The sequence below is a fragment of the Varroa destructor genome, unplaced genomic scaffold (genome assembly GCF_002443255.2).
Source record: "Varroa destructor unplaced genomic scaffold, Vdes_3.0 BEIS01000001.1, whole genome shotgun sequence".
Lineage (NCBI taxonomy): Eukaryota > Metazoa > Arthropoda > Arachnida > Mesostigmata > Varroidae > Varroa > Varroa destructor.
In genome coordinates, this window is record NW_019211454.1 from 15,086,033 (window position 1) to 15,111,784 (window position 25,752).

The 25,752-nt window shown below is 37.9% G+C and overlaps 3 protein-coding genes across 11 annotated transcripts; 1 reads left to right on the forward strand and 2 right to left on the reverse strand.

Annotated features, from left to right (window-relative positions):
• Positions 1-1,788: 1,788 nt before the first annotated feature.
• Positions 1,789-9,094, reverse strand: eIF2Bgamma (eukaryotic translation initiation factor 2B subunit gamma). Of its 2 annotated transcripts, none has more exons than XM_022808726.2 (8): positions 9,040-9,094; positions 5,220-5,313; positions 4,920-5,038; positions 4,467-4,593; positions 4,086-4,231; positions 2,923-3,110; positions 2,390-2,597; positions 1,789-2,033 (listed from the first exon to the last, which is right to left on the reverse strand). In XM_022808726.2, the coding sequence occupies exons 1-8, from the start codon at positions 9,070-9,072 to the stop codon at positions 1,836-1,838; spliced, it is 1,113 nt and encodes a 370-aa protein (XP_022664461.1). In that variant the 5' UTR covers positions 9,073-9,094; the 3' UTR covers positions 1,789-1,835. The 2 variants fall into 2 exon arrangements, with proteins under 2 accessions (XP_022664461.1, XP_022664450.1); XM_022808715.2 differs by lacking the exon at positions 9,040-9,094 and adding an exon at positions 6,497-7,376.
• LOC111251768 (peroxisomal membrane protein 11C-like) lies at positions 7,612-16,256 on the forward strand. 8 transcript variants are annotated; one of them, XM_022808759.2, is made up of 6 exons: positions 7,612-7,753; positions 7,908-8,080; positions 10,036-10,181; positions 10,542-10,659; positions 14,297-14,523; positions 14,911-16,256. In XM_022808759.2, the coding sequence occupies exons 3-6, from the start codon at positions 10,072-10,074 to the stop codon at positions 15,101-15,103; spliced, it is 648 nt and encodes a 215-aa protein (XP_022664494.1). In that variant the 5' UTR covers positions 7,612-7,753; positions 7,908-8,080; positions 10,036-10,071; the 3' UTR covers positions 15,104-16,256. The 8 variants fall into 8 exon arrangements, with proteins under 8 accessions (XP_022664494.1, XP_022664502.1, XP_022664520.1 ...); XM_022808767.2 differs by having other exon boundaries at positions 7,709-7,724; XM_022808785.2 differs by having other exon boundaries at positions 7,711-8,080; positions 10,047-10,181.
• Positions 16,248-24,650, reverse strand: LOC111251723 (uncharacterized). Its single transcript, XM_086989885.1, has 9 exons — positions 23,957-24,650; positions 22,648-23,042; positions 19,961-20,225; positions 19,383-19,503; positions 18,970-19,145; positions 18,513-18,776; positions 17,947-18,172; positions 17,516-17,698; positions 16,248-17,123 (listed from the first exon to the last, which is right to left on the reverse strand). Exons 2-9 carry the CDS (start codon positions 22,802-22,804, stop codon positions 16,938-16,940), a joined length of 1,578 nt encoding a protein of 525 aa, XP_086846011.1. The 5' UTR covers positions 22,805-23,042; positions 23,957-24,650; the 3' UTR covers positions 16,248-16,937.
• Positions 24,651-25,752: the final 1,102 nt, after the last annotated feature.

Sequence of the window (25,752 nt, forward strand, 5' to 3'; positions counted from 1 at the left end):
ATCATGCTGACTTGCTTGTCGTTCATAGTCTGTTCTCTGGTGAGCCAAGCACTCGTTGAAACAGACTTGAATTAGTGGTACACAAATTCAACGGATCCATAATATGTGCATAGAAACTGACTCTACATAAGTGGACTGATATATGTCAAATATGCGCTCCTGCGCAGATATATTTCGCTACTATTAAGTAGAAAACGTAGACGAAATGATTCTAGAATGTAGCCGCTTCCATTATCGTTCCACGTCTAGTGGAAGGAAGCGGCGAAAGGGATATAGTCTAATTTAAAAAAATACTTGCTGCTTTAGGAGCTTTAGGGAAAGCTAATTGGCACTTGTTAGTTCGGGTTTGGCGATAAGAGCTTCATAATATTGATGCCTATCAAAATGTTGAATTTTACCAATTTTTGTAAATCTTGAATCTCTAGTTTTAAGCGCACAGCTTAGCAACGGAAATGCCCTTAGAGACGGGTAAGATCTTCGAGCCGACTTTCTCTCCTGTCATCATTTTTGTATACTTCTTTTCAGCATGTGAGGTTGAATCAAGTCAGTACCAGTTATGTAGTTTTCTTCTAAAAACTATATGAAATTTGTGAAAATTTCCAAATATCAATTTACAAGCTTTCGCCGTGAAAATTCTATCGTATTTGCTCTTCGAACACTGACTAAATAATTGCTACCGCAATTTGATTCATAATTTTTCCAGAGTACAATGAACAATGTCTTTTTTTTCAACCAGTTCGTTGCATCTTCTCTGCACTTTTTGCTGCATTTTGCCACTACATATTAAAACTGCATGTTCTTTTACACTCTTACTAATAGATTCTAGAAGAATAGGTAAGCTTAGTATATACGCGGTGCAACATACCGAGCCATTATCAACTGGTCCGCTTGAATTAGGATTTTTAAATGGACGATTTAAGCTGACATCGATTTTACTAGTGTTTTAGACGATGCGCTTAACGTACTGTCTGGGAACAGTTGCAGGTTCCCCCGCCGCTGATCAGCGCATGAAAAAATGCAGAAAAAAGTTGATATCTATTATCGTGTGCCGGAAAGAAAAATCTTGCTTTCTTTTTTGTCTGTAGAAAACAGCAGATAGGACTTTATCACCGTTAAGAACTAGCCGAGCTAAAGGAGCTGGCCAGGATATCGATGTTGAAGTCAGACACACTCAGCTCCACTGATGGTGACATTAAAGAATATTATCCTAGACAGCTGAACAAACCGTTGGAATAAGTTTTTTTGGTGGTCCATCACGACAACGAGCAGACGCGATATTCTAGCTGTTGTTTTTCTATTACACAGTAAAATGGTTGTAACAGTACTATCCCGCTTGCGTGCATAGTTTTAATTAGGTTCCATAGGTTTCTACATAGATCAGTAATTAATAGCTATTATTTTTATCAAATTGATGTACTGACTGGACAGCCTGTTCCCACAACACTTCAAAGGAAGAAAAATTTTGTTGTTATATTATCTACTCATTCAGCACTACGATGCGATTAGCCTATCGTTCACCCGGTCCTGTGTGAGAAAAAAATTTTTGAGAACTTTCTGTATTAGGCAGACGAACACGTTGATCAAAAGCTTAAAACTGTTGTACTAACAATACAGGATGTGCATATAGATGTACTTAAAGTCATCAAATAAATTTATCAAATTTGCTTTATATATTAATAACGACAAAACACGATTCAATTGTTGTCAATTTTCATACAGACGTTCATCAGAAACACCTCCTGCTAATCTGATGCAAAACAAGAAACACTCGAATCAAAACTTCGAAACTTCGACTTCGAAAACGAGAAATTTTTGTCGTATTAATGCTTGATCATTTATTCAAATTCCATATTTGATATGCCGATACTTTCATTATTAACAACTCGGCCCTCGGGAATTATGGCCCGGACTCCGATAAACGAATTCACCACGCTCGCCTTTGCCCCGATGACACATCCGCGACAAATAATCGAATTAATCACCATTGCGTCATCGCTAATTTTGACATCATCATGCAAAACAGATGACGTAACCTAAATAGCGAAACGGGCGACAGCATAATTGGAAAACAAAATCGTAAGGTAAAAGGTTACACCTGTTAGCTTCATGTTCGAACAATTGACAACAGTTGGAAGCCTAGTATAGCATATAAGCTTCACCTAGAGCTGCCTATTGTTAGCTGTCTGAGATTTAAAAACAAATAAGAAACTGTGTGTAGTAATGAAATGTTGAAAATGTAAATAGAAATTACATTAAAACTAAAAATAAATGGATTCTGGCTTATCCCTAATCAGTTCTCTAGTGTGACAAGATACAATTTAGTATCAGAATCGAGGGTCAACGTCTGTGGTCGTGTGTAATGAAATCCTTAAGCAAAACCAGTACAAACCTTACAGCCCTGGCCAATCGTCACTCTTGCACCCAGCACATTCTTATTCACTTTATCTCTAGGCCATGGTTGGGCCTCATCCTTCGATACATTCGCGCCCGGGCGGTATAGCTCCTTGAAGATATTCTGCACCTCGCCATTGGCAACCTTGTACGCTTGCAGGTTGTTAACCCTTAGAGCAAAACATTTCGATACTAGAGCATAACACCTATAAAAGGATAGCAAACAAAGAGATTACAAGATTTTTCGATATTGTGTTGATTCCGGGCGCCTATCATGCATCAACTAAAATAATCTAGCAGTAAAATGTATACGGCACACAAAGCGTAACCACATATATTGAAGCCAAAATATATTATTATTCCTATTGATAACTTGCGTGGGTATACAAATAAAGCCTGATAATCTGCTGGCTGACGAAGTGCCGTTTTGCAAAAAAAAAAATTATATTCTATTACATTTTAAATATGCCAGGGACTTTCTTAGCATACGCCGGAGTCACCACATTGACACAGCTTTCATAAAGTACCCACCTTAAACTGTCGAAATTATCTCCATCGGGCCGGTTCTGCTCCTTAAGGTCCTTCTTACTAAACTGCTTCAGCACGAGTTTTGGCAATACCTCGCCCTTAAATGTTGCCAGCAATTTATTCGTCATAATAAACTCTACAGCCCGAGGGTGAAGGGCATATACGTGACAATCGAGGAGGTCGGAGTGTACCTGTTATACGACGATCATACATATATGTAAAAATATGAGACATGAGATATCAGTGATAAACGCCAACTAAGAAGCGATCCATCTTGCGCCAATCGTATTTCACTCGGCTTCGAGGGAGGGTTAATTTAGATATGCACGGAACGTGCATGTTATAGGTGTGTGCAATGTAAATGTTTCCGTTAAAAACTATATTTCTGCAGTCGATGGTCAATCAAGTAATCTCAAATAAACTCTATCAAATAATTTAAACTTTAAGCGTCGACTGAGCAGTACTAATACGAGACATTTTCAAGCATATTCTGTCATATGAAAGCGGAATTGTTCTCCTCACATGTCGATAAAACATTTTAAAATCGGTGTCAATGGATGTGGAATAGTTGCGAGCATCAGTATCTCCTTTTGCATCGATAACTGCCACCACTTTTTCGGGTATCCTTCTGAGGCAGTTTTTCGCTGTCTCAGCTAGGAGCAAATCTTACTAACACACGTTAATGATTTTCCCACGGAAATCTGAATCATTATTTCTTGTCCTTTCCGAGCCTATGATTTTAAGATTTTTCTGAGATTGAGGTCTGCAAAATTAGCAGGCCACGGCAGAGTTTGAATATTAAGAGACAGTAAGTGGTTCATGAGTATTCCAAGCTCTGTCACAAGTCGCTTTGTCGAGCATGAAGATATAGCCACCGTCTAGGAACCATACGAGTACTTGAGGCAACATTTTGCTCTTGGCAACCTCAACATACCGTATTCCTTTTATGAAATGTATCATCCCAGTGCCTTACCAGAAATTTGTTTGAACCTATTTGAGTGACCGTAAATCTTGTCACTATTCTAACCTCGTGGAATCATGTTTTACTCTGTTAGATAATGCTGTTCTATAGGTCAAACAAAGTCGAAAAATATAAACTTTATTGTTATTGATAGCAACAAACGGAACCTTATAGCAATAATGGAAGCAATTATTTTCCTACAAACCTGCATATTGGGAAACTGGCGCAGAATCCTCATGCAAAAGGGAATCCGCTCTGAGTAATCTGCCACCGCCCCGAATTGTAGAAGACGGTTAGTTTCCGTTTCAAGAGCTACAATGTCTCGTTCAGGTTGGTATTTCTTCCGAGTTCCTAATGAGCGTAAAAGCAATATGAGATACTTGAAATCAACATGTTTTTTTCGTAGAGTCAAATCTTTCTTTTTTGCTATTATATGCATTTACGAATATATATGGTAAGACAAAGAGACGCCTTTTGAACACTCAGTTTCCCATAGAGGCATTGCACATAGCGTAAGTTCGAAAGATCGGTTAATGTACCCAAGATCATAACTCTGCTACTCAAACGTTAACCTGGTAACACTTACCAGGCACGCTGCTCTGCGAAAGTTGTGGAGGCAGGGGTGCTAGTAAGGCTGTCAAAAGGGCATCACTGACCCGTTGACGTACGCAGAGTTCGCTAAGATCAATATTCGTCACTAGATCACACGTCACCTAGAAAAATGTGCGCAACAGGATGCGTGAAAACATAGCTTGATAATACGTTGGTTTCAAATATTTATGTACTTCTATAATTTACCTATGAGAAATTGAATATTGTGTTGGACAATTTCTAACGAATTCTTTATCGATTAGGAGGTTGTCGCTTAAATTGATCGTAGTTAAAAGTAGCGTCTGGACTTTGTTTCAAATGGATGGCAATCTGCCCCTATTAGTTTATCGAAAAATGATTTCATTGCGAAGGAAGGTATGGTTGAGACATTTTTTTGCCAGCAAAGAAAGGTATTGAATACATGTGGATTTAAGGAACCGATACATACAAGCAATATATGCCTATTCGGCTTAATTTTGTCCCTAATTAGTCGCACACTTTCCGCCGTGCCTTGTTCCTCGGTGTCGATGTTCACGTAAACGTAATCAATTTTTAACTGCAACTCACCTATAGCGCATTAAAAGAGCAGTTAGATACAACATGCTGTAATGTATTCTCATCGAAATAGATTAATATATGTTTGTTTCTTACATGTTAAGAAATGGCCGCCATTCCTTACGCACATATTGTAAAAGAATAATACCATAATACGACACACTAAATTGGATAATATGAATACGTTAATTACCAGCTATTGTATCGTCGGGTTTATACTTTGTTGGCACGATTACGGTTACTTCGGTGAAGCCTGCGTTCTGAAGATTCCGCAATGGGTAAAACAACTAAATGTGGCATCACAGAAAAAGAAAAAGCAGTAGCAACCACGCTATTAGAAGACGGTTTTAAGGCTAGTGAAGTTCTTCTGATACCTCTTAATCTTCAGCTTTAAACAAACTGCCCGAAATAATTGACACTTTTTCCTTTACTCGACTCTGTATGCACCACATTTGCTGCCACCTACAGAACGATGCAAAAACTCCCAACAAAAACTTCAATCTGGAAAGACTCGTTCCTATTCTATTATGTACAGACCATTCATTTTATACCCACATTAGAACGACCCTCCGTTTTTAATGATAACAAGATAATAATTATCCTATGATTCATTAGAAAATCGAACGAAAAAAAGCCCATGAAAAGTAGTATTCGATGTTACACAGGTTGTACAAATCATAATGCTATCACACAGAGTGAGTTTCAGCTTTTTTTTTTTTTTTTTTCTGTTTTCTGTTTTCTGTCTGGTCGAATACCATCTAAAATGTACTTTGAACATTGCAACATTTTTCTTGTAATTCTACTTAATCATAATATAACAAGTGCTCAAGACAAAACCAGTAATTGGATTTTCTTCAATTTGTAGAATCAGAGTTGCTGGAAGCTTTGCTTTCGTATACGATCAGTTATTGAATAGAGTTTTGGGCTTGGTGTGGTCTGGGTCTTTTTTTGGCGTATTCTTCAAGTAGTTCTGGGTTTATTTTTTTTTAACTTTTTTTTTGCATGCCAACTTCGACTGTTTGTATTCTTTTTACCCATTTGTTGCAAGTTACTGGTGATTTTTTCTTGACAACACCTCCTTAAATTATGCTTGTTTTCCGATTTGTCAATGCTCTTTTTTTGTGTTTAAAACAGCTGAAATAGGGTGACGGAAACAATCATATATCAAATGCTTCAAAAAAACTTCAGCTTCAACGTAATCTTCAGTCCATTTTTACTTGCTATTCAGGTTTCGATAAAGTAAAGGTTCCTATGCTCTTTCATCATACAGGCACATCTTTGATTATATGGATTAAATTTATGATTACGATGTAACGCGCTCAGTCCTAAATATTATATAACATAGAAAAAACCATAAGACGTTTTGAAGATGACGATCCTTATACTTTCGAAAAATGCTACGGAAACGTTTTTTCTAGCTATGCGGCATTGAAAAAATCAATACTGTGGTATTGTTGACTCAGTCGTTACCATTGGTTTGTTTGCAATTTGGATACTGCATTTAAATTCGTCGCTGGCCACTAGATCTGTTATGCGACTGCCTTTGCCCGCTGCAAGCACCACGGCTTGAAAGTCCAACATATTCTTAGTCGTCGTATTTACTCTTGTATGGCACTATTTTACCAAAAACACTATTTAAGAATTCTCTCGCTTAGAAAGCACCAACGGGCTTTCTTGTCATATCACTCATCATAGGCGAATTTCATATGATAGTGCAAACATATGGGATCCGACACCGAAGAACGATACGTTCGTTTGCGACTTTTATCCTTTGTCGTCAGATTCAACTAATTCGGTACTGAGTTTACAAATGCAACATTGACTAGCAAAAGCTATAGAGGCCGATTTCTTCTATTTTTTTTTCTAAAGCTCAGCCATCTATCACTTCAAACAACACCACACGATGCCTGTACATAATACGCGAACTCGTTCGCGAACAGCTTGCTTGTTTATGCAACTTTTCAACACCTTTCAACGACAAACTGGGGTATTAAAACATTGCTGATGAAATGCGCTGGCTGGACGGCGGTAAAATTCAAATTTCCCAACAGGTTACGCGCTGATCGTCGTTCCCTGTCGTTTTGCTTTAATACCAGGTATCTGTTATTGGACGAAGAGCGCGAGGAAAAGGGTGAGAGGGAAAGAGAGTGCGAAATAAGGAGAGAGGAGAGAAAAAAGCACACACACACACAATCATTTGGTTGCACAGGTTCACAGATAGCCCAACGAGTATCATGATTCCACGAAATAAACTAGTAGTAGCGAACTGCTCATACAGCATCACACTAAAGAGACAATAATTGGTTAGGTTAGCTAAGGCGAAACTCAATCCCAGCCAAGCGCCCCTTGTTCCACTAGGGTTGAATCCGGCCAGGAGAGAGGGCAGCACACTTTGCATCAGTCAGAAAGTCACAGTTAACCAAGTAAACATTAGTGTGCAGTAATGGAAGGTACCCGCTTTCATCGCTGTTAAAACGATATTCTTGTATGATTATGTGGCTGGTCAGAAGCTTCAAGATCTTGTGAACATGACAAGTAGAGCTAACGCCAACAGCAGCGGCTGCTGGTAGCTAACCTGAACAGCTGTTGATTTCACGCTACACAGGCGCTAGCTAGTGGCCGCTCCAGGGAGAGAGTGTCAACTCTACAAACATGCTTTACACGATCATATCGTGTCCCTACATACATCCATGGCACAGTTGGTTCTGCATGCGGCTCGCTTTCGATGTATCTATGTCTACTTACGTAGATGTATGACATGAGATTCTAGCTAGGAATATGAATATTTGCGTAATGCATTTTTTCGCGGTCGTGCTTTGTAATTCCGTCTTTTTAGCTACTAGCAGTCATTAGGTGTTAACATCTGGAGAATCACTTTTAGGTCGTGGCAATGAAACCTTCCTTACTCTCGTTAGTGGTCAGCCACACGCATATAACCTGAGCGGGAGAATTACGGAGACGTTAGACAGGCTGGATTAGGTGCTCTCGTGAGAAGCGAAACCCGTTGCGTTTGTGTCGAATACTATCTATTCCTTTTGTTGACATCCAGCTCAGGTGAGTGCTGCCATGTCACGAGTGCGGCTGACTGATTATTCATGGTCAATTTTCGAGCTTACGAGCTTGATATCCATATGAAACATAACAATAACGATAATAATAGTGAAAATGGGGTCAGCTGTTGCTTTGCAGTGCAGTGTAATGTGCAAAAATAAAGCAACGTCGGGTCCTATGAGCGTGTCATGTTTTTGTAAACAGACAAAAGCTGTCATTGTTGTCAAAATGACTAAGAGTTTGGACATAAATATTTATTTTTTGTGTGCTGCAAAACAAGGAAATAAACCCTGAAAATATTTGGATCTTAGGGTATAGAAGAGATAATTTCTTAACTTTGTTGTGTTCTTAATTTCAATAGGGAGATCTACCTAACACCGAGGCCGTTAGAGATAAACGATATTGGTGGCAGCGAAAAGTACGAAAAAAAAACACTTCGAATACACTCAAATTTACTTTGCACTTTACTTTCTGTATACGTATATACATGATTAAAATTAAAGCAAAAAAGAAAGAACATTACAATGTTTGTTCATGCCCTCAAATTTTATACTAGCTAGAAATACACCGGCTCTGTATTATGTCGAGCAGTAGTAGACACATATATGTTAAAAAAAATATTTAACAAACTTTACTAGTAAATTCATTAAAAATTCAGATTAATCAATAATCCCCGCCTTAATAGGATACCTTCAGTGCAAGCAGCACTTCTTAGATAATGTTAATTTCTGGTGCACGATTTTTCTTTTTATTTTTACAATATAAACGAAACATTAATATGGCATTCAGAAATAATCGGATAGAATGGTTTTCGGTATAAGAATCGGCTATTTCAAATGACAGACAAACTGCCTTGTCAGATGACTTCTTACCCCGAATTGTTCGTTCCCTTTATCATTACCTTAGGAAAAACAAAAAAATACAAAGAAAATTGTGTAGCGGAACACCACAGAACATATTACCTTGTGCCCACCCATTACCATTGCTACAGACATCGATGCACCGACCTATCGGGTTAGCGCATGCAAAACACTAGTCCCGTTTTGATTATTTTCTGTGCATGGTATATTATTGTCCGAACATGTACAGCAGAAGCACAAGTTCGCAGACGATCAAACAGGGGAGGGTTGGTAATAATGTTGTCATCGGCCTGAAAACAGAACGCAGAGATTGGAAATTTCTCTCTATTAGTCATAGAGCTCTTCTGCTATCAACCGTCACTGGGTATCACTAATCGTAATCACTGCACAATGTAGCAAACTAAATTATTTAATCTGTTACAGTTAAGCGGCTATTCCATTTAAGTTACATATAACTAAGCGATACCGTCCATCAGTGTTTGCAGTCGATTCTAGAATAATGTAGCCGCTAAAAAAATGTACCGATTTTATTTTGCTCTATATCTAAAAATTTTTAGCAGATGGATGGTTTAGTCAGAGATCGTGCCGGATCAACGTGCGCCTGCATTACTACTTGAGCATGCTGTGCTCGTAGTTTAACTTCTGCCTGCCCGATGGCATTCTCGATTTTAGCATATTTTCAGTATAGATGTAACAGTTATAATACTTGACCTGCAGATCTTGACAGCCAACTTGCTAAGCGATATGAGGTGGATCAATTTGTGCTTTTTTTTAAGTTTACGCAGTTCGTATGCTTTGTCATATTCATTACATGGTTTCAAAATTGATGGCAGCTTTCTCTTTCGTGCTCTAAAAAAAAGCAAACTGTGTATATATATTCTTCTTTTTAATTTTTGAGGGAGAAACCAGTTCGTGCAAATACAGCCACATGTCATTTACAGTTAGAGCGTCTAGTTCACTTACGACAGAAAGAATATATAAATATGCATGTGTAGTTAAGTGCTAGTAAATAAAATACTAACAGATAACGTGCGTCTTCAATCTGCACTAATTTACAGAAAGGTTAATTACCGTATTATCTCTTGTCTTTTTGGTTAGGTGTTAAACAGTTTCTAGCGAAAACAACACAGAAAAATGTGTGATACATTACTAGCAAGTTATCAGGGCCGGGACGGGTTAATCAAAACGATTGGTTATACATGCATGCTGGCCGGAGGCTTGACCGAAGGTGGCATACAAAGACGGTAAGTTCTTACTGGTCCATGCTGTTTCGAGATTAATTTTTATATGACAGGAATGCGAAAATGCGCAATCACATATTCCGAAATAACATTTTTCACTTTTTCCGATATCAATGGTCAACGGTTCTTTCGTCATATAACAGTCATGATGTCATGTGTCGAGTAAATGTAGCTAACGTTTGTGTATCGTTTATGTAGTGATTAACTTTAAAGACATGTGCTGGTCTTGATCTGAAATCGGATGCAGACACAGTTTGGTTCGTGGTGAAAGGCAGGTATCTAAAGCAATGGTTAGCGGCACTATCGGAACATTTTTTTGAATATCGTGCATTTTCTGAAGGCAATATACTTTGTTGTTTTAAGATTTCAGACGATGTCGAGGGAGATGTCACAGTGTCGGGTAGTTTTACGAATGCTGGATGACTGGCCTATGCTGAAATACTCGATGCAATATGGGCTTGGCAAATCTGAAGAAGATCAGGTTAGAGAAAGCTAGGGAAAGCGGAGTTCGCAAGTGACGACCAAATATCTACTAAATCAAGTCAAATTACTAAAAGTGCATTTTCAGCGTTATTTTTATCTCCTTCTTAAGTGAAAACTAATCTGGTAATTAAACTGGGAGCTAGAGACTACACTTAATTAATACTAGTGGAAATAGCACATGTTCATAGATCCACAGTTTGCTCTCGACATACTGTCGAGTGCCTCGCATCGGTCGTGTGGGTGGACACATTACCGGCGTCGAACATTCACCCTCGTATATTTTTGCTATGAGACCCAGGCCAGGAAATGTGATGCTACGCAGAGTCAACTCGGCTGTTATAACAGGATAGGAAATATTTTCGATTAAACGACTTGCCAACGACTAATGTAGCTGTTATCAGAACAAAAATTCTGTTGTCCAAATGATATCTTTTTGTTTCGTATAGTCATCGTATTTTGTAAGCTAACATGTCACGCGTTGGATAGAGCTTAGCAGTTATAAGCAGTTCTGTCTATGAAATGGTGTTTGTAAGCAAACTGAACTGAACGAGTGCTCTATATAAATAGAGATAGAAAACGAATGATCCACGATTTTGGATTTTACATCGAACTATCGACACTTACTATATTTAACTTCATTGTGAATTCGACAGTGGATGCCTTCTGCGCTTTAGTAACTTGCAAAAAACGATTCGGTGCTAGGTTATTTTTTGATATTTAGATAGCTTATGAACATTGATGGGTAGTTTGTTTTCAAAAGCAAACTTTTCAAATGAGCAGAATTATCGCATTACTATTGGAAAATACTTGCCCAGCGAAGGCTAAACTTCACTTGAATAGGTACTCGAATTGAGAGATTTTGAACTTGTCAGAGATATTTTTGTAAGTTGTATCTGAAGTTGTCATACAGTAACACCACAAAGCTTCAATTGAAGTACGTTACGTATTGTTAAATTCTCCTAGTACGTATTGTTTAGAACTAAAACAAGGAAGTTTTTGAAGAGAATCATGTGTTCCCTAAACAATTATTTCCAACCGCTATTACTCTTCTAGCGGACTCCTTTCGTTTCCCGAGAAACGGAACGAAGGTCACACTCTGCTCAAAGCTATTTTGTAGCCTATCAGTGGCCATTAAAACGGCTGTAGCCGAAACAGCAGAGAATAGAGCCCAGTGGATTGACACTAGTAAGACTAGCGAAATTTTTTAGCCATTTGTCGCAACGTGGTACATTTAACACTTAGAGGCAGTGGCCTGGTGTGTAGGTATTACATCGCTTTCCAAGCATTTGGTTTGCCTAGGAAAATCAGGTTCGACCAAAATTTCAACTCACGAACTCTAGAACAGACAGCTCTCCAACGCCAGAAATTCAACGCGGGCGGCCGAAATGAAAGGCACGGACGCTGGTCACTGGACCGTATCTGATACGCATATCAAAATACACAGTCACTAGATATGAAATACTTAAAACGTTAATGTTCTTCTTTGAAGTTCGTTTTGTCCGGTAAGTCATAAACTGATGAGGTTTTTGGCAAACAGCACTTCTGCGTTGATGATGAAAGTGATTTTAGGTAAACAGAGAAACAAATTTGAAGGAGAGTCTATAGATGGGAATCAATGGTATAGGCGCTTCAAGACAACTAAATGGTACCGTGATACACATATAAAAAGGTTTTGTGTAAGTGAAATTATGGAATTGGTAATGTTTCAATTAAACGTATTGCTAGTTCTAAAAAGTTTATAACTAAAAAATATCGAGTTTTGCCGAAATTTCGAAATGTGACTTCTAGAATTTGAAACGTAAAGTGTCCTATATCGGGAATCGAACCCGTTCGCCTAAAAACCAGCTGTCCTAGCCACTAGACCTGTCGTACGACGTCCATTAGATAACTTTCTTAAGGTTTAGATGTGCCGTTGAAACGTTCGCTCACAGAGATGAAGTGTTGCACATTTGTAATGAAATAACATTTAACTCACGGGTTCATGAAAATGTAATCAGGCTTTTAGTAAATCATTGGTAAATTACTGAAACGTGTCTATTCATAGTTAGGACCGTTAAGTGATTATTTTATGGAACTATTTGTAAATTAAATGAGTAGGAGGCCTATAAGATTCGCCATGAACTGCTGGAGTGCCACGTTTATTAGACGCTCCATAAAAAACAATAATTTTTGTAAGCATTGTTGCTTCATGAAGAACCGAATATTTACAGTGCAGCGATTTCTACTTAATTCACGTCTTTCTCGGATTTACTGTCCTCTCTTCACTTAAAGTATGTCTAGCTTACTTTTGACCTATATAAGTATGATGTTGAAGCTGAAAGAGATAAAAAGCGATATGGCGACTTCCGTTTCACAAAAAGTGCCTGTAAAAAGTCAATTTAATATTTAAATTGATAATTTGGTTTTTATAAAGCAAGCGCTTTTTTTGGGAAAGTGAAGCCTGTTAATCAACGCATTGCACGGCAATGTGAAATAGATTTGATCAGTTCTGTTTTTACTGTCGTTAGAACCAGCCGAATGCTGGAAAAATCTAGGAGGTGGGTGGATAAGTTAAACGGTCACAATTTATGCATTGTCAGAAGCTTCGCCAAGATACGTTTAGCGATTCCGTCTAAAGGCTAAATAACGGGGATCTATATGAAGAGAAAACACCGTAGTCGTCGTACGACAATGATTAGCTAAGTCACCCAAAGCTATTGTTTCTTGTCACTAGATAAACACCTTTGATGAAATTTCTATATTAGGTGACCCCTAGCCATTTTATTGTCTTGATCAAATCATGCCGCCATATACGAATTTTTGTTTATATTTGGGCCTTAGTTTATACTTAATTAACGATTCAAAAAGTATGCTCACAACAGTGAAAAAAATAAAGGTACACAGAATTAAAACGTGTAATCAATAAAAAGCAGAGATTTTTGTTTCGCTGGCAGCTGGAAGGCAATACTTTTTAATTATCAGTGATAACAACGAAGCGCCACGTCGTCTGTATTGTCATGCAACCCTATAAAAGCAAACTGCTAAAGAGATTGGCATTTACCGTTCTTGCAAAGGCAAGTCGTTAGGTAAGTGTGCGTGAAAATTTTACTTTTTTTTAAAACCTGCTTTACGGTTGATGTTATGCTGACTAAACTTAGGAATCGAAATCAACGAATACGGTCATTGGTTAGCTACAAATGAAGCCTTTAGATTCTCAAGAGACGCAACACTTATGATAGTGCTGTACTTCCACAACAAAGTATTGTGGAAATTAACAATCTGTTATGTATTCGGATACAACAAGTATCACGATAACTGGGAGTTGGAAGTTACATAGTGTCGGAAGCGACGTAGGTATATAGTGTATAGAATGCGGCGGTAAAGTGAACTGGCTTTTTTAGCATTTAGCTTTGAAATAGTTAACTTTTAGGGCAGATGGCATCCACTCGACTATCTGTTGGCTTTAGACAAAACAATCGGATCTTGATTCAACGACTTCAGTAACATCATTTTAAATTTCGTATGGACAGTCTGTGTCCACTTTTGCCTTACCGTCCAGTTGAATTAAGGTGCCTACGTTGTATTATTTCGCACGTACAATAGGAAATGTTCCGTAATCGAAATATGTAACTCAATTTCGTATCTGTGACCCTTAGCTGCTGCGATTTGTAAGTATCGTAAAAAACATTGCGGATCAGGTATTCTTTCTTGTCGAACATATGGCCTGGCTGAGTGACAAACGTGTAATACGGTTTCGTGACACTAACCGGCTATGGACAACCAGCAAGTTCCTGTGGGCGTTTTCACTGTACTGTGGCTGCATAAAAGCTATAAGGTCACTTAAGAAACTCGGCCAACAGCAGGATGCGCTTCGGAACGAAACGTAAGTTCAATTAGCACGTCATGCTAATAACTAACGACGATAAAGAAAAAAGCGCAATAGCCTCCACGTACTGGTCTCTTGAAAAAATGGTTTTTAAAAAATTGCGTATGAGTCGTGTAACGGATGCGTGACTCGCCGAAACTTAAACGACAGTTTTCAATTTGTTTTTCATATTCCTCGAAGTACTCGTTGATCTAAGGAAGATTCTGTTAAAACACTACACATAAAATCACCGCGTATCAAAATAAATAGGTGTACGAGCGTATTATTTGGTGTTTTGTCATCTACAGAAGACAATCCGAGAGGACAATGGAATTGTTTGGCTTTGCATAGACTAACGTAGAATTTTCAATGTGTTTAATGTTTTCATCGACTGCTGTTTTTAAGGACGGAAATTCGCCGCGCGAAAGCCCAACACGTAGTCGCTCTGCTAATTTCATCCCTCAATCTGATCAACGCGATTTCCTGGCTGCCGAAAGGCGTTTTATGGGCCGGAAAGCTAAAAACATGGCACAATGGAGCGATTGGGCTGGCCGCTTCATTCCTTAGCCTAGTACAATTGCTCACAAGCATGAACTAATGATTTTTCGATTAGTCAATCTATTACCTAAAGCTAATGCATGAAATGATTGTCTGTATATTAATGTTGACCTGAACGATGGACAGTGGCATATAGCAATTATTGTATTTGATTTTCTTATTAATTGACCCTACTAAATTGGAATCGGCGCTTCAATACGGGGATTTGTAATACAGTGGTTAGAAAAGTTTTTAGAAAACTTTTTTAACCACTGTATAAACTGTAAAAACTAGCTGCGTCGCGTTCAGTTTAGCAGAACGAACAACATTTCGTTTTGCTAAATCTTTCCTGAAGTGTGCGGCCATAATACTCGATGGATACAGCAATAATTTATGCGAGTCATTTTTATGTCAACTATAATAATTTGTTATCGAATCATAAATTATATCTTTTAAAAAAGTAGTAATTTTTGCCTGATCCGACGATCGATCGATTGAGGAAAATATAATATCTATATCTACCATTGGGCAATAATGCGTCCAGTTCGTGCATGGAAATGTTACATATGGACTAAAATTCACAACAAAGCTAGCACGGCTACTCAGTCTTTTAGTGGTATAAGTCCTATATGAAAGCGACGTCCTATATTTCATTTTTGCATAAGATCAGCCCATTCACGAACCTACAGAAGCAGAAGGCTTAAGTTGTAACATTACGTTTTGGTATACTTACATTCGATTACGTCCGTTCTGCCCAATACATCTTCCAACTAGAAGACAAATGGTTTAATTTAAAGCCTAGGTAGAAAGCCGTATCAACCTTTACGATAATAAGATAATGCATTAATGAACAAAACCCTATATTTTTAATAAAAGCTTAACTTTTGACTGGCGCAAAGGCTAAAAGTAAGTCATATTTTTTAGAAAACTGGACAACAACGATAGCCAAAACAGCCCCTATGTACTTTTAAGTGTTGTCTTATGCTCGTTGTTGACCTTACGATCACGTCTGTAACAATGATTATCCATACATTTACGACAATGAAAAAAATATATGGAAATACAAAGCTAATTGTAAATACCATGTGCCTAGATGCCTTTAGTAGAAATAGATTTATATATTGTAATTATCTACGAATTTACTCAAATTTTGTAATCTGCACATGATAACATATTCAAATACCTAAATAATAAAAGATGTGACAAAAATAGTACCACTTACTATTATTGATGAACAATGTCGGCTACACCAAGATAGTATTCCTTCCAACAATTCAAAAGTTTATCTACAAAGCAGAATTTCTGCATATACGCTTTACTGCCCATTGTTTTTCGAATACTACGATAGTTATCGAATGCAGACTTAAAGCAAAAATGTACTTTACACAATAACTGTAGCATCAGTCGATTTCGTACAATTCAAACACCATGCATATTCAGGTGTCACATTCATAGTAAAAAAAAAAATTAGGGGTAAAATAGATTATGCTTTAGGCCGCGCAGCAAGAGCAACAGCATTTTGAGCATTCCATCTAGGTAACCGTCAAAACAAAATACAATATAAACGTTAAGCCCCAAATAATCGTCTAGTTTGCGTCTGCTTATGGTGTGGCTGAAATCCTTTCAGCCGCAATTATGCACTGACAACTACCCGATGAAGGACACTCTAGCATATACGGTTCGCGGAAATCCACTCTGCCTTCGGTTCACGGAGTTTCATATACAAGTTATCATATCTGGCATATTTTGTCACCGCTATCCGATACGTAAATCTGATCTATCTTCGTAGGGGGTATGTCTCATACATAAATGTCTAACTATCTGAGTCGTCATACGCAGAATTGATGTGTTTGATCAGTATTTGTATTTACAGTGTATCGGTAGCATGGGAACTTTTATTGATCATAATGATACCAGCTTACAGGCCCGACTAATCGTTCATACATGTGTTCAATCTCGCAAACCTTCTCCCACCGATAGCCCGAATCGACAACAGTCCATAGAAGAACCCGAATACAATGCATGGTGTCTTCGACGAGGTAGGCTTCCATATCGGATATGAACAGATGGTATGATTTTACCTGTAAAGCGAAACATGAATACAGGATTATATTGACGTGGTACGGACCCAATTGATGGCACTTCATGTTTCAATTAATAACGCGCAGAACTTTTCTTCTTGAAGTATTCAACGCAGTCTCTGATGACAGTAGTGGTATATAAAGCAGAGCCACGAAGTATACCTAATCTTTGAGGTTCTGATTTGTAAACGGTTTGCATATAAAGTTTGGGTATTACATTTCATTTTTCCAAAAAGCTCAATGTAATGTTGTAAATAGTTAAAATACGGCTATTCGCGGGAGATTTTTTATTTTTAGCCACGTTTGACATTGGTTCAGACTACATCAAAAGTGGCAAGATGTTCGGAGCGTTAAACATAGTGGAATCAAAACGTTTACTTCTGCTCTCGTACACTAATGGCTGTACGGGTACAAAGAAGCGACCAGTTGAGGGCGCTCGGATCAAACTCAAACGTCGTAAATTCTTCAGTGTCGCGTCCGTGTACCAAGAGTTGTCCAGAAGGCAATGCTACAGCCTCGCAGTCCAGCCAGTCCGCCTCGGGATTCGCGCACAGACACTCTGGGCGGGTTGTGTTCTTGAATAGTTATCACATGAAGATGATTATTATAATTATAGCTACGATCTTATTTTGAGCTAAGCAAAAAAAAACTACCGATCTGCGAAATAATTCATGACAAATAATAACTGGAACGTTTTGGTTTTGAAAACAAGGTCGAGAGTCTATTGAACATTTTAATAGTTGAATACACAAGTAGAAGATTAGCCGAAATTCTCTTGTGCTTAGCCTTGACGGAAAACAAACACCAAAAAACATAGACGTACGTTGGTGAGATTTATACGGGTGAGACTGCCTTCTCGTCCGAGAATGTATATGACATCGGTGGTCGTATGGATAATGCGGTAAGCGTCATTATCTAACGAGAGAAATGTTTGCCAACGAAATAACGAATTAAGAAACATTTGTAGCTCCACCGAACCCCCGGATTGCACTCGGACGATGCAGTATAGAATATCCTGAACAGGCGCCATGTGAACAATAAAGATGTTCCTGAAAAAGAAATTCAGTTTTTCTATTGTTTATCTTATCGAATAGAAATAGCCATTCTGTAAAACTCATAAAACCATATTCTAGAGTAAGGTAGGAGTAAACATTCGGGGCGTTCATTACATTCGGGTTCATTTCAGCGTATACTGAAATTAAAAAGCGACTCGCTTTCGCAAATGATCAAATATAATGAAAGTTTACGATAAACTCTAGACCACTTCTGCCCTCGCATGAAATAATACTAAAGCACAAAAGACCCGATTTCCTTCCCCGAAGAAACAGATATCTTCTCATTTTAAAGGTTCATAGTGACTTCCTCATATATGGCAATCTGTCACCTCACCGTCTAATAGCTTTATGCCCGATCATTTTTCGCGTATTATAATTGTATCGATAAAGATGTTGATTGTTGGAGATCAACCAAAGTGTCCTATCGCTCAACGTTGCGCAGAACGCAATGTGAAAGTCTTCATCACATTCCCTGTACTCGGTCGGCAGCTTCGCTACACGGAAGAACTGCTGACCATTGTCACAGCTACAATGAATATACAAGTCTGCCAGATCCAAGGTACCCTGTAATATCATTTGCACATGTTGCCTCGAATACCTGCAAGTGGGAATACATCGGACCGCCATATAAGCATTTAGGTTTCGAAACTCGACGAGAACATTGGACGGCTGATCTTCAAACAACAGTCACACAAAACAAATTCTTATTCCATTCCAAATCAATTTTCTACAGTGCGGGAATCTTGTACATAATTTTCCTACTTCTACTATTATGTGCGCAATATGCAGACCTCCGCGGAATCTGCCGAGCAGGTGGAGCTCCAACTCCCTTTAGGAGATCCTTATAGTCGTCAAAGATTCGTTTAGACAGGTAGTTAGTACGGGTATGTGCAAGAATATCCCTGTGCTCAGGATGCCGCTCGGTCCACTGTAATAGCATGAGTAAAATTGTGTCCTCGCTGCAAACCTAACCAAAAAGAAAACGAAATTATTACTGGTATAATTTATGAAACAGCTTCTTGTAGTTTGCAGCTCGTAGAGACAACTGAATTACTTTCCGTTATCGCTTAGTAGTTCAATAAATGCAAATATCGATTGTAATTCAGAGATTCGTAAGCTCTTTTTGAGCAAAATAATTATATAACAAACCGCAACTATAAGATGAGGAACATGAGAAAGAAGTTCGAAAAAAGTTTAGACATACTCGCAAATAATCAGACGAGATGACTTCTTCCATCGTTTCGCGAGAGACCGCTAGCCACTCTTCGGAATTCAATTTGACCATCTCCTCAAAATTGTTCTGCATAAATTGAAGACACTGTGCCCTAAAACGAATAAAACATACGATTTCTGTTATTTTTTCCGAATGTAACGAACTAAAAGAATCCAAAATAAGAATCTAAAGAGAGAAAGAAGATATCTAAAAACATAACGTCATCATACCAAAATAAAGCTACGATCACAGGAATGAAAAAAAAAGGTTGCACCAACATTAGCTTGCATAGGCATTATAGATATGTCCCCACTACTACATCTCAGTATAGGCCTGCCGGCGCATAAACTTCGACTAATAAGTTCCTACTTTAAAGTTTCATAGATCCCTTTGCGTTGCTTATACCCTCTAAATTCGTTTCTCAAGTAATGTTTAAAAGTAGAGCTTCAACGGCATAAAAACATCGTAGATAAAAAAAAAAAAGCAGCATATAATACGTGCAAAATGTGTTTTTTTTTAAATTTTCATAGATCAAAAATTATGAACGCATTCATTTTAAGCTCGCTGACCTGAGATTTTTCAAGTTATGACCCACTGCAAATGCGTAAATGTTCAATACATTATCACATCCCAGTGCGTTGTCAATAAAATTACTGCAATGCCGACAAAGGGCCGTTGAGTCACAACGAATTGCCCAGGAAAATAGTTCGAGGATGTTATCACACGAGATGCCTGATGGTGTCTCGGCAGTATAGAAGAACTCGATGAGGATGGACAAAACTTCATAGCGACAATCTGACAAAGAAATGGATTCCGCCCTGGACTCCTGCATACCTGCAATAGTTCATAGTTACGAGAAGGTATAGGAAAGTAATGCGCGCTGTATACACATCTGGTGATGTATTACACATAACAAGTAACAAGTATGGATGGAAAATGAACTGATATTGCATGATGATACTTAAGAGATTGTTACAATTTTCCCAATTGAATAAGATACGAAGATAAACCTACCACAATCTCATAAAATATATCTGCTTATCTACAGGTTGTGTTTTGTTCGCCATTCACTTAAAAGTTACCGAACTTACATACAGAAATTATAATTATAAATATAGTTTTTTTTTCTTAACCATACCGGGCCTTAAGCCATTGTATAATATGCTCGATACTGACTACATATGTATTACTAATTATATCATGATAAATAAGTAATAATATAATAACAATAAATTTAATGTTAATGATAAGTAGACCACTGAAAAAAATCGACAATATTTGAAAAAGTGCGACTATCCTACATATATACATCTAAGCACACAAATGCATCGGGCAAATTACCGGACCTTATTCACGGTATGAAAACTGTGTCACAACTTTTAATAAATTATCCATCTCGCCATTTATTACAATGATAATCACTTTCTTTAGGAATTACAATAGATTCAAATATTTCATTCAGAAATCATTCGTAAAAAGTACAAAAAACAAAACTTTTAATATCGAGTCGCCTGGGTATATGCCAAGAGCCTTAGCCACTAGACTATACCCTACACACTCACGAATTACGACCCGACACATTAAGCGTAAAGGCGTACTTGCTGCAACAGCGGAGTCAAATCTACATCGCATTCGAAAAAGCCGTCAACAAACATTATCTATTCCGAATCACTCACAGCGTGCCTATGTAAAAGTTATATCAAGGTAGTTTATAATACGCGTCATAAAAATCCACTAACTTTTCTCAATGACATCGCCTGTACCTACTGATATCAACAAGCGGGCCGCGTTCAATGCATGACGATGTGACGGCAACACAAAAATCGTTAGTTCAATTGTGATGAGGCAAGTATAAGACTAGTTATGTTTACCTACATGATAGGTATATACATAGAGGAATTTATTCGCTCTGGTTCGTCTTGTACTTGTCAGCTGACTAACAATGCTAGTAAAAAAAATGCTGTTACCTTAAACATATTAGCTTCAAACAAAACAGACATTTAAAACATATCTCAGAGCATCTCCTAACCTATGCTTGCTCTATTGACATAGACGCTGTGTGTATTTGTGCTTTAGAGAAATTAGGGTCATGGTTGGTAAATAGCTACAAAGGTAAAACAAGCCGAGCATTCGTGTTGTGTTACTGTCTTTAGTCTATATCTGATCGTATAGAACGCCGAATATATATAGCCGTATACATCCGTACGATACAAATAAAAATATTTTTATGATGTGGGCGCCGTGATGCTGTAAGAGTTTACGCAGGTGATTTTTTCTGTATCCAGGTTTGGTTAAATGGCGCTATTCTCCAACAAAATACGAAATTATACAGAACCGACCCATCAACTTGCATGCAGTGTGCTGGGCAGCTGTAGACTTGTCGGGTGTACACTTGGTCATGTATATGTACACATCGAATGAAACCGGCTAGGTAAGATAACGACGGAGCCCAACAGATGAATTAGTTCTTTCGGTAGTTAGTAACGAAAATGGACGTGCTTCACCGTAGATTGTGCAGCAAACGGAAGCTAGTACTGCGTGCATAATTATACTATATTACAAAATGTTGGGTATTCTCTCAAATTCGAATTCTCCGTTTTTAATAGGTTATCTAGTTTTTTTCTCGTCGTCTCGATTTGCCTTCGGCCGACATATCACTCGAATCTGTTATCGGAATGTAAATGGAAAGGTTTATACATGTAGCTGCACAAATAGAACTAAAGAAGAGCTATTTTCTGTTAGCACGGTGAATGATGCATTGAACTAACCAGTAACCGAAGCGATCTATTTGTCTATCTTATTTTCAGAAAACTACCCTAAACATTTAATTAAGTGTGAGCAATTTATTGACTACGCGGTTTTTCATTAAGCACTTAAAAATACTATACCCTACATTAGAAGCAGCACGGCGAACACTTATTGCTTAAGTGTGAGAAATTTGTAGCTCTTGAAACCCCTGCCATTTCTAGGCCTGATTTGCCCTTGCTTGATTGTAGTATCGACGTCAATCCACTTAGTTCGGGATAAAATTTATATACAGTTATGAAACAAACGATGTTCTTGTCTATGCAGTTCCAATAATTGAGTTTTGAGATTGCTTTCAGGTTTTCAACATTTTGAAGTGAAGTTGTCCTTGACATTGTTAAGAAACCTAGCTAAACAAAGATAATATATGTATTAAATGGCAGCACGAGCTGCTAAAATGTCGCCGTACATCTACTGGAAATGGGTTCAATAAGAGCAGTGTAACACTTACCACACGATAGCATTTTGTAGAAATAATCGCTGGAAGCCATTAACACGAGTTTATGGCATTTGACGACGACATCCGAGTCACAGGCGACCAAATCAAGATCACAGAGCTGTCCACCATTTAGCCGAAAATCATTCAACCGTTGCCCAAGGTTCGTCATAGCTTACAGGCGTTCTAAAGGTTGAGATGGGTATCGCTTAACGTGTTATACGTCAAGCTAAATACTGATATTATTAATTACTAGTAATTAAGTTAGTTCTTTTGTCTTAGACACAACTTCGAAGTTCAACAAATGATGCACTGGGGGTTTGCAACAGCGGCGATCCGTTTCATTCAGTATATTCCGAGACGAGCAATTGATTTTAGGTAGGCAAACCACTTCGCTACAGACTGGAAGACTAGAAGAAGAAGAAACAATTTTTACTTAAATATAATTCATGAATTAGCTAGAACGTTCCAATCCGCATTTTTATCGAACATCTTCTAGTCTAACTTCCTCTTCTATTTTCTTTCTAAACTTCTGCTTAAACTCTATTTTCTTCTTCTATTTCCACAAATTTTATTTTGTATCTGCAGAAAGTTGTTTAACCTAGGCAACATACGATTCAGCTTCAGTTTCAAACATACCGCAACTGAGCAGATATAGGACGCCTTTTGTATTAGAATAAGGTCGTAAAGGTGGCCATCGCAAAAATCTCAAGGCCGGCCTGTAGATTGTTGTATTCATTGGAGGCAAATGGTATTATAGAAGCGTATTAACACCCCCCAAGGAAGCAAAATTTATATTAGCTGCTTATAGACAGTATATAGTTCAGAGTAACATCGACAGTGCCCATTAGTTCATTTCTGTTAGCAATCAAGCTTCATCATCCAAAATTATGCTAATAAACTGATACAAGCAAGACAACTTTAATCCAATAAAACAGCTTTATTTCTTGCTAGTTGTGCAAGCGTAGAGAGCGCGAAGCCCGAACGGATCTGCTTATTTCTCTAAAAACACAGGTGGGAGACATCGGCCTGAGGTAAATAACAATAGGATCGTAACTATCTCAACGTAAACAACGGCACTCCCATCAAATCATTATAATATCGATGCTTCAGTGTTAACGCGTTTGCTGATTAGTCTAATGCGAAGTTTAGGTTGGAAACGGCGTGTAGACACACTTCTTTATATAGCAACAAGAGCCACCAGCTATGTGAGATAGTAACCGGCATCTAGCTTGAACCATTCATCTAATATTGTCGGTAGGAAGCCAATTCACTGACGTGATTCATATAGAAGGAGTGGGACTTGCTAGAATCTTGGCCTCACCTGCGTTTATTCTTGTTCATCCAGCTTCCCTTGATGAAATTTAGTGATTTGCCTCTCTAGAATGCGTCTATCGTGAGTTAACTCATGTAAGACGACCCAGACGATTGAGAGTTCAGCAGCGGGCGCGATAGCAATAGTAAAAGTAACCACAGTTCAAACCACCTAAAATCCATCGTTAACCACTGTGAAACAAATAGCAGCCAGTTCTGTGAAACTTGTGATTAAAGAGTACCTGCACTGGCGTTAGGTCGTCGAAGCCAACATGACTATGTAGACAGTTTGTTGCTGCTGTTTCTTCACATTTGTCACAGCTCTTTGTTTACACCTTTTTAATGGATGGAAAAGATTTGACTTTACGTGCCGAAAAAAAATGATGATAGGCGCGGAAAAAGTTTTGAAAGGTTCATATATTTTCGAGCAGTAATGTGTGCTACGACATTACAATAAATGCGACTCTTCGTTTAAATGTCAGATACTCATAGTTTGTCCGATTCATCATAACATTGATAAATAAACAAAAAAAATTAGATTAGGACTTGAGATCATTCGACAAACTAGGGATTTACAGGCAAAGGTGTTTGAACTGAACAGATAAAGAGACGTTTCAGTTGTATCTCTTTTTTTTAGAAAATGACTGAATTAATCGGCAGACAATTCGAATTAACAGCTGATTTAGTTGAGAGAAAAGGCATTTGTAAACATTACATGCACTTAATTCCTCTCTGTGTATTTTGGGTGGCCGGGACGTTGATGCCTTTAGCGAGTAGCGGCGAGCGGAGAATGGTCCTAACAGAGACACGAACGGGGTCAAGAGTTCCGGAGAACCACAAATTAAAGACCTAAACGAAAAAACATATTTTTTGTGAATGCAAAGTAAAATAAAACTGTATTTTTTTTTGTCACTGTACGATGAAGTATTATAGTGCGTTTCGTTAAAAGAAGATTTTAGCTAATTCAAAGCTTAAAAAAGCAGTATGCTTGCAACTGGCCAACTTGCACAAACGCCAATAAACAGAAATTAGCTTGGATTTGGATAAAGTAAGCATTTTTATTCAACTCTTTTCTTATGAAAATGACATTGCTAACCAACCACTAAAGCTATCATTGTGCTTATGAATCGTCTAAATGCAGATATCCAGACATACTTATTATTTATTTAGTAAAGCTTCAAATGTCTCCTTCGTCTGCGCTGGTCCTATCGAAAAATATTGATCCATAAATATCTTGAAATAAATATAATTTAAGGTTTAATCGAATCGCCTGACGCTAGTGGACTTTAGGAATAAGTCGAGTGAGTCCTTCTCCGAACGTACTATTTGTTCTTGTGTCAAGTCTTCTATTATTAAAAAAAAAACATTACAGCAAGCTCCAAATGATACAACCCGAAACGTACGCTTGTTTCTACCTCAATCTTGCCCCCCTTGCTGCTTTTAACAGCAATACTATTGCGCCATTTACCGGTGTTTTGCCGCATATGTAATACGATAAAGATTGCAAAACATATTTCAGTTTTGTAGCTGAATAAACACTCGGTACGATCTTCAAATGACTCGCAAATCAACAAAAGTACCGTGGCACATTCATTGGTTATTATAATCCAGTTGTGACTGACGTAAGACTAGCTAGTTTAAATCCGAAAAGTCGAAATAAAGATCGTAAGTCAATACTATAGATAGCATAGAGTTTTTGATTGTTGAAATAATGTTGTAGATGTTTCTAAATAGAATTAAAAGTTTATCCCACCTGTATAAATAAACATATATTTTAAGTATAATACAAGAATGTTGAATAATAGA

Coding starts and splice junctions, on each gene's coding strand:
- eIF2Bgamma (XM_022808715.2), bottom strand. CDS start 6,607: ATGTTGGACTTTCAAGCCGTGGTGCTTGCAGCGGGCAAAGGCAGTCGC. Junction 4,594..4,919: donor CGAATAGGCATATATTGCTT/GTATGTATCGGT, acceptor ACATTTTTCTAG/GTGACGTGTGATCTAGTGAC. Junction 2,598..2,922: donor GATAATTTCGACAGTTTAAG/GTGGGTACTTTA, acceptor ATCCTTTTATAG/GTGTTATGCTCTAGTATCGA.
- LOC111251768 (XM_022808759.2), top strand. CDS start 10,072: ATGTGTGATACATTACTAGCAAGTTATCAGGGCCGGGACGGGTTAATC. Junction 10,182..10,541: donor GAAGGTGGCATACAAAGACG/GTAAGTTCTTAC, acceptor TGTTGTTTTAAG/ATTTCAGACGATGTCGAGGG. Junction 14,524..14,910: donor GATGCGCTTCGGAACGAAAC/GTAAGTTCAATT, acceptor GCTGTTTTTAAG/GACGGAAATTCGCCGCGCGA.
- LOC111251723 (XM_086989885.1), bottom strand. CDS start 22,804: ATGACGAACCTTGGGCAACGGTTGAATGATTTTCGGCTAAATGGTGGA. Junction 19,146..19,382: donor TCTCGTCTGATTATTTGCGA/GTATGTCTAAAC, acceptor CTTTTTGGTTAG/GTTTGCAGCGAGGACACAAT. Junction 18,777..18,969: donor GCTCGGCAGATTCCGCGGAG/GTCTGCATATTG, acceptor TCCCACTTGCAG/GTATTCGAGGCAACATGTGC.